Raw genomic sequence first — 8,970 nt, 5'->3', positions numbered from 1 at the left:
ATGCACATTTTCTCATGTTCTAACCATTAAAGACCTTGCAAGTAGTGAAAAATGTTGATCTGCCAAAATCCGCGATTGACTCCTACTTTCCTGTCATAGGCGGACAACAAACAACTTTTTTGTGGACCAGTGTGGTGGACCGAATGGTATTTTTTTTTTACTAAACTACTGTACTCCCCTCTCTCCTCATCTCCACAACACAGGAAATATTTTTTTCTACACCACAAGAAAAGAACTAGGAGGGATTTATTAATCTCCTTTATATCAGGAAGTGTGCACAGGATAGTTATACATTTCTAACATGACCAACAGGTATTTTTGGCACTTATCAAAACACTTTTATTGGTATATTTAACAGACCAAACATGTAGCAATTTCATTGTTAGGGTTTACATACACTTAGAAAATAAGTAAAGGAGTTGGCATTGGTAAATTCTATTTGAAATTGTGAGGCTCTTGGCCGTCATTTTTCTTTCCTTTACTATCTGGTGAGTCAAACATTTGGAACTTAATTGGGGTTGATTTACTAAAACTGGAGAGGGCAAAATCTGGTGCAGCCCTGCATGGTAGCCAATCAGCTTCTAAATTCAACTTTTTCAATTCAGATTTGAAAAAACAAAACAAAACTGGAAGCTAATTGGTTACCATGTAGAGCTGCATCAGATTTTGGACTCTCCAGTTTTAGTAAAGCAACCCCAATATGTTTATCTAAACTTTCCTTGCACTTCATTGACATCTAACTTGACAGCCCTGAAACTTCAAACGCTCAAAAATGTCCCCAAACCATTTTTGTCCAATGCAATGCAGGTGTGTTCACATCTAGAGTCAGGTACAATGTTCATTGGCGTGTTGGATGACCATTGAAAATAAGTAATGCTCCCAAAAATGCATGTGCAACGTATCTTACCAGCATGTGTTAACCTGCATAAAAATACATAATAATTTGCCCTCAAAGGGAATGATTTTTCTAAAAGCAAATAGACTGTTTTTCTTTGCAAGGACATTTTCACTTTTCAGGGTAAGTTTCCCCCCTAGCTTAGTGTATGAGGTGAAGTTTTGCTAACATCCATCATCCAATTGTGTGCAAGCAAAATTATGTTTTTTAATTATCCTTGTATGTGGGTATCTTTCTACAAATGGAATTTTCACAACATTTACAAAACGAAAGGAAAATTTCCGTGCAAAGTGAACAGCCTATTTGTCTTTAGTAAATCAACCCCAAAGGGTCTTCGGATTCCTTTCAATATTCTCTGCACACTTTTCTACTACCACAACTGTTCAGATGTGACTAGAAGAGGTGAACAAAAGGGAAAAAAAAAATCTCAATGTGTACACAGTGAGGCTTGGTGCTCTCTCTTGTTCTACCTCACCCTGCTGACCTTCGTAATGGCCTACAAGTGTCATATTAAATACAGCTATGGTAAACCCATAAATCTGTGTGTCAATAGGCTGAATAGTACTCCAACACAGAGGATATGCAGGCAGAACACACCTTGGTGTAGTCTTCTACTTAAAGCTGATGTCCTTGTTTCATGTCACTTTAAATAGTTTGTTTGGACCAAGCTAGTCCAAACAAAGTATTTGCTTCACTAAGTGCTGCAGTGTCTCTAAGCACTGAATGTACTGCATGTAATTTTAGCTACATACAGTATACAGTGCTGGGTTTTGGCTGTGAGACATTGCTGGCTTCCCAATCGGAACAAAATAGTCTGGCTGAGCGGCCATTTATAGGCAGCTTTGTATTCTGTGATGACGCCACGCTCTCAGACTGGGTCTATTAGAGGAAGCTTTGTATTCATTCACAGAATAAAAAGCTGCTCAGCCAGACTTGGTTTTGTTACAGGTGTGAGAGGGGAAGTCTGCTTCATAGGCAGCTTTGTATTCTGTGAATAAAATACAAAACTTCCTGGGATTGGCTGAGTGGGAGCGGTGGGCTGATGACGCCATGCTCTCAGACATGGCCATTCAGAGGAATACAAAGCTGCCTATGAATGGCTGGGCACCACTCAGCCAGACTTTATTTTGTTCCAGGTGTGAGAGTGGGAAGTCTCTGTCTCACAGCCAGAACCAAGCACTGTGTCTTGTATGTAGCTGAAGTTACATGCAGTACATACAGTGCTTAGAGACACTGCAGCACCTAGTAAGGCAAATAGTTCAACAAACTATTTAAAGTAACATGAAACATGGACATCAGCTTTACCCATATTATCACCTGTGGACTCGGCTTCTCTCGGCTTGGCTCGCAGTCATGCCCAGTCCCGCCTCCCGCCATTGGACTGGTGTTATGTCCATCATAGGAGCCGGGGCAAGGGGCGGGACTGCAAGACCAGCTGAGAGGAGCCGAGTACACAGGATATCCGGCTCTGTCTATCTCAGCGCCACTCGTTCCCTCCTCGGCAGGGGAAAGACTGATGTGCAGTTGGCCACTAATCATGCTGCAAAGAGCGGCAAATTAAAGCAGATGGGCACAAATCATGCTCCAATGATAGGCAAGGCTGCAGATGGACACTGATCATAATATGCTGCAATGATTGGCAAGGCTGCAGATGGACACCGAACATGCTGCAATGATGGGCAAGGCTGCAGATGGACACTGATAAGTCTGCATTGATGGGCATTTAAAATGTTTTTTAAAGTTTTTTCCTTAAACTTCCCTCCTAAACGTGGTGTGCGTGTTATACGCTGATAAATACGGTACTAAGACTGGAGAGTGCAAACTCTGGTGCAGTTCTGCATATAAACCAATCAGCTTTAAAGCTTAATTGAACAAGCTGAAGTTAGAAGCTGATTAGCTACCATTTTGCACTCATTTTTAGTAAATCAACCCTGTAGTGTCTATAATAGAAAAAAAAATCCTAGGTCAGTGGAAATTATATCTGCTTTGTGTATTTGTTAGCTAAGTCAGCCGATAGAGGAGTCAGTTTCTGTCATTTGCTAGTGGGTTGAATGAAAAAAAATGACTTGATTCCCTCATTCACAATCTTTGCTGAACTGGGCAAATTTCGATCCATGTATGGCCAGCTTAAGTCACTCAAAGTTGCAGTGTTTCAAGAGACAGACAGATATCTCATGGGTCATGGCTCTCTCCGGAATTCTCTACCCATCTATGGTTATTAATGGAGTATTAACCTTCTGTAATGCATAATAATGTTTTTTGCTTACTAAAAGGGGCATATTGGGGCCTCATGTTTGTAAATCATCCAAAATCAAGAAGCGTTTTATGTATTTAGCCTTTCCCTTGAGAATTAAATTTTGTAATGCTAAAAGCATACTAAAATTAAATATGGCTTCCACTTAGCCACAAAATCCATAAGTTAGCTATCTGAGTGCCATTGTTCTCAGATAACACATCAAGGACTCTGCACTGGCTTCATAAATAAATGTAGCTGTTGTTCAAGTCTCAAGATTGCCTTCCTTGATGCTTAAGTCGGGAACGCTGTATGGTCCCTGTCAGTTATGTCTATAGAAATCACTGAAGTGGTATAATTTGGGTGTCTTGCTGGAGAGGCTTGTAATTAAATGTCAAATGTCAGACAGGGCTGCTTCCCCGCACAGGGATTTCTCATTTTCTCTCATTCACATCAGGACACTTGTACATTTTTTTCAAGCCTGACCTCTTAGGCAAAGTTCTTTGCAAATCGGAACCCAATTTGCATTAGAATTCAGGGGTAATGAAGTGCAAATCCAAAAGCATAAGTGAATAGCTTTTGCATTAAAACATGAGTAAACCCCTGCTTCAGATATCAATTAGGAACCATTTTCTATGATGATCTCACGGGCTCGATCACTTCTTCCCAATTTACTAGTAAAAGTCAGAGACACAAAAACATTGCTTAGAAAGCAGATACTGTATTGCACAACGAAATCCAATGAACGGATGACAACAGCTTGGCAGAAACAATATTCACTTACACAAAAAACACACATGCTGAAGATCAATTTTATTAAAGAGAAGTATGGAACCCCTAATACTGTGGTTTTTGCTATCCTGATAGGAAAGAAAAAAACAGCCTTCACAAGCAAAACAGTTAGAAAATAACAATACCCGGGTTTTTTTACATTTTAACCTACACCGTTCGAGTAACTCTTACCCGCTAAATAACAGTCACACTGTACAAACACAAAACATGGTCAACACTGCCTTTTAAGGCCTCTGACTGTAAAAAGGTGCACAACAACTCTTTCTTTGTACCAAAAATGGGGGTCAAAAATATAATTATATATTAAACTGCTATTTTCTTTATTTACATACCCTATTCATAAATAATTAAACCAAAATTCGCTAGAGTGCCATGACAATTTATGGTAACGGAAGTAGCAAGTGAGAAACTGATACATTATTGCTCTAACAGACACGTATTACTAGATATATTGTCAGAGCAGGCCCGGGCCCTCTATGCGGGCTCTATGTGCGGCTTCTTACAGGTACCACAAAAAAAAAATAATGCTTGGCTTGTATTCCAAAGCATGGTGTTAAAAAGTGACGGGCGCTGAAGCCATTTATGCTCCACACACAGCAATCAAGACAGAAATCTCCACAGGACATCACCTGGACTTGCTGAAAGCTTCCTTTAAATCAAGAAAGATGCATTGCTTGCTTGAAGGAGAAATTAACAGTCTTAAAACCATAGTAAGATCAAGTTTCCTTGGAGCCAATAGTTTACTAAAACTAAGCTTTGAGCTGTCAGACTTGTAGCTCTAAAACCCCCTTTTCGACAGCAAGTGCTAACACTGCTAAACTTCAGTTTCTCTGGAAAGACAAAAAAACTTTTTGAGAGAGCCACAACACTTCGTTATATAAGACTGTCAGCCAATGATGACATTTTGTTCATTGATGACCCCAGGCATTGCTGCCACAAGGGAGAAAGAGTGAGAACAACGTACAAAACATAGAACTTTCTTCCAAATGCAAATTATATAGCAAACAATGTAGCTTCAAAACTGAATTTAATACAACATAACTATGTTTTATGCACTGAAACAAGTAAACACAAATGGCCTCAGGCTACGCTTATATCAGTTTGTAGTTTAACATCTGAATTGTCCATTTGAAATTTCTCCCAAATAAGCATTGCATTTTTTAAGAACTCTTTTCACAGAGCACAAAACCCTCCAAATCACGTTACATTTTTACCAAAGGCTCTTTTTAAAACCAGAAGTAGTGTCCTTTGTGAAAGCCGTAGTGCAACATCGTACATATTGTGAGTGCCCGTAATTGACGTTTCACAATGTCAGTGCTTGAATAGTCCCCCTGCAGTACCCTGCTGATTCATAGTGCAGCTGTGCTGTACTGGCAACAATGCTTCTTCACAGTCCCCTGTCCACAGGAAGGGGGGGTAGCTCAGTCTCTGGGAACCCTAAAGGGTCCGCACTGCTACGGGGTAGAGGAGTGATAAATGTTCGGCCCCTTTTATTGGAAGTTTCCGGGTGGTGTAAAAATGGATAACTTCTGGAACACTTTCAAAAGGAGGACTGTTCTGACCCAATACGTATTTTTCTTTGGTTTTCGACAGTTTCATGTGCATGAATCCTTGACTGCTCCTGTGGAAAAACAAAACAAAAAAAACCACATAAGAACATTGTAGACATCCAATTCGTATAGGCTCAAATGTATTCTATAAATGTAGAGGGAAGAAAAGTGGCTGCATTGTCAACACCAGTCAATTAGGTTTCAACTGTCATTTTACTACAGCAGGTTGAAATATAAAAGAAATGTGATTGTTTGTTTGTTTCTATTGTTCATACTGGTAGCTGCAGACTTTTACTTTTGTAAAATCTGGATGAAATGCCTTTTTAAGATACATGAATATATAAATACACTGTATTACCAAAAGTATTGGTACGCCTGCCTTTACATGTACCTCAGTTTTTGTCTGTATGGTTCAATATTGAGTTGGCCCACCCTTTGCATCTAGAACAGCTTCAACTCTTCTGGAAAGGTTTTCCACAAGGTTTAGGAGTGTGTCTATGGGAAAGTTTGATCATTCTTCCAGAAGCCCATTTGTGAGGTCTAACACTGGTGTGGAAGAGAAGGCCTGGCTCGCAGTCTCAGCTCTAATTCATCCCAAAGGTGTTCTATCAGTTTCAGGTCAGGACTCTGTGCAGGCCAGTCAAGTGCCTTCACCCCAAACTCGCTCATCCATGTCTTTATGGACCTTTCTTTGTGCACTGGTGCGCAGTCATGTTGGAACAGGAAGGGGCCATCCCCAAACTGTTTCCACAAAGTTGGGAGCATGAAATTGTCCAAAATGTCTTGGTAGGCTGACATCTTAAGAGTTCGCTTCACTGGAATTACTATAAATACTCGAGTATAAGTCGATCCGAGTATAAGCCAAGGCACCTACTTTTACCACAAAAAACTGGGAAAACTTATTGACTCGAGTATAAGTCGAGGGTGAGAAATGCAGCAGCTACTGTAAGTGGAAAAAGAGGGTCAACAATGCCCATCTGTAGCTGGATGCCTCCCTGTGTCCATTGCATGCCTTCCCTGTGCCAATCTGCCTGTGTCATGCAGTCAGACGGCGGCCATTCCAGTATACAAAAGCCGTGCCTCCTCCTCTTCCTCGTCTGTGATAGGCTGAACACTCAGTTTCCCAGTAGTCATTGTTTAGTGTTCTGCCTGACATCCGTGATAGGCGGAACACCGAACACTGACTCACTGCTGGTAAAATGAGCGTTCCCCTGTCACGGATGAGGACGAGGAGGAGGCACGGCTTTTGTACACTGGTCGGCTGCTGTCAGAGCATTACACATGGGCTGATCAGGTAGGCAGATCGCAGTGACTCGATTATAAGCCGAGGGGGGCACTTTCAACACAAAAAAATGTGCTGAAAAGCTCGGCTTATACTCGAGTATATACAGTAAGAAGCCAAGCCCAACCCAGTGCACAAAACAAGGTCCATAAAGACATGGATGAGCGGATTTGGGATGAAGGAACTTGACTGGTCTGCCCAGAGTCCTGACTTCAACCCGACTGAACACCTTCGGGATGAATTAGAGTGGAGACTGCGAGCCAGACCTTCTTTTCCATATCAGTGCCTGACCTCACAAGAAAATGGTTAAACTTTCCCATAGACACACTCCTAAACCTTGTGGACAGCCTTCCCAGAAGAGTTGAAGCTATGATAGCTGCAAAGGGTGGGCCAACTCAATATTGAGCCCTACGGACGAAGACTGGTTGCCATTAAGTTCTTGGGCGTGTAAAGGCAGACGTCCTAATACTTTTGGTAATATAGTGTATATAGACACAGCATTTAATTAAAACCACGCAAAGTACTAAATGTGTCAAAAGAATATGTGAATAATATAATAGCATTGATTATATTGTAAACATTTGGCCAAAATGTATAATTTGAAAATGTAACAATGTTAGGTAAAAAAATGGGTAGCGAGATCAGGATAACTTGGGCATAACAAAAAAAAATTACAATTAAGAAATAAACTTATAACCTGGTGTTTTATGATTCTTAATTAATGCTGTAAATTTTAGCGGAAATTACAGACAGCTCACACTACATGAACAAAACTTTATAGTTGGGTACCAGTGAAATTACAGAGAGCAGAAATCCAATGGAGGGACAAATGAACAGTAGGCAATATATTCAAAGCTTTATTACACATTATCTAAAACAGAGGTGATCGGTTTCATTCTGCTGCTTCTAATAATTCGTAGACCCAAACTGATAACAAGATCCCCACATTTAAGGTCTTGGCCCACAGGTTGCAATCTCCTAAACTCCATACACCTCCTCTGCCAGATGGTGATATTTGAAGACCATATTTCCAATGTTTACATTTACCACAGTCCAGTAAAATGACAAGTCACAAGTGCTAGCTGTCATTTGACAGTAGCTGTCAACACTGAGCCCAAGTGCTCCCACAGGCCCTTTACTGACACTAGAGATTTTGCCGTATGCATACGCTGGGGAAAAGCATTCACAGAGAGCCAGTCAGAAGGCTGTACATATTTTGTTTTACAAATAATGCAGGGAAACACATTGGGATTTACTATATGCAAATAAGCTGTTCACTTTGCTTAGTGAATGTGATATAAAACGAACTTTTCACAAAATGTCCAATCACATGAAGGAAAAGAAAACTATTTTTGCTTGCATGTGATTGATTGAAGTTAGCAGAGCTTTACCTCATTCACCAAGCTAAAATTCTCTTGCAAAGTGCACCTATTTGCCTTTAGTAAATCAACCCCAAACTGTCTGCTGCAAACAAATCTTAAGTTACTACAAAACAAATTCTTGATCGCAGCATTTCATCTCCCAGTATACATACATTTTAACATTTTTCAATTCACAACATTTTAAAACACAAGAATATGAGTCTTGACTGCTGAGAAGCATAGGCTAATTTATGACCAACTAATGAACCAATACCTTGCCCCCCCAAAAAGACACAGAAGCTGATTAAGTTGGAAACAGGGCAAGGCCACAGCTTTATTGAACGTTTCAAAAGTACAACTTTCCAAATGTACCAAACAATGCCAGTCACAGTATACCATGAGCACCCAGAAATATATATTCACATAGTCTAAGAGGCCTGTCCTTACCATCAGTGCCAGACAGGCATTAGACTGACCCCAGAATTTAACTTGAGGGCATAGCCCATAAAGCAACATCAATTGTTGGCAAGGTCAAAACCACCAATAAAGCTGTGACAAAACATCACAACGGGCGGGAGGGTGGGCAACTTTTGTGACAGCTGAATCTCCTCAGAGCAGTTGGATATGCCTCAGCGCCTTTTCCTAGATTTCAGGCCCCACCCAGTCACCTCAGGTCTTGTAGCCAATCCTAAGGGAGCTACTTAACTTCCATTTTAAGTTCACACCCACAGTGATGCCATTGTAGCGTCACATATGGCGACCCATCACATTTCGCTACCCGCTGGAGTGCGCATGCGCGACGCCGCCATATGCGTTCCAACACTTTTACAACAAAACTCCACACCCCTCGCGGTCTC

At 40.9% G+C, this 8,970-nt stretch overlaps 1 protein-coding gene across 1 annotated transcript in view; it reads right to left on the bottom strand.

Moving 5' to 3' along the window:
- Positions 1-245: 245 nt before the first annotated feature.
- The window catches only part of SHB (SH2 domain containing adaptor protein B), a 327,625-nt gene continuing 318,900 nt past the window's right edge, over positions 246-8,970 (bottom strand). Inside the window, exon 6 of the mRNA XM_073591234.1 lies at positions 246-5,541. Coding sequence (XP_073447335.1) covers positions 5,358-5,541 — 184 coding nt within the window. The 3' untranslated portion in view covers positions 246-5,357. The remainder of the gene's footprint in view (positions 5,542-8,970) is intronic.

This window comes from Aquarana catesbeiana, linkage group LG01 (assembly GCF_042186555.1).
Source record: "Aquarana catesbeiana isolate 2022-GZ linkage group LG01, ASM4218655v1, whole genome shotgun sequence".
Lineage (NCBI taxonomy): Eukaryota > Metazoa > Chordata > Amphibia > Anura > Ranidae > Aquarana > Aquarana catesbeiana.
The sequence above is the reverse complement of the archived record's forward strand: the minus strand, read 5'-3'. Positions and strand labels throughout refer to the sequence as shown.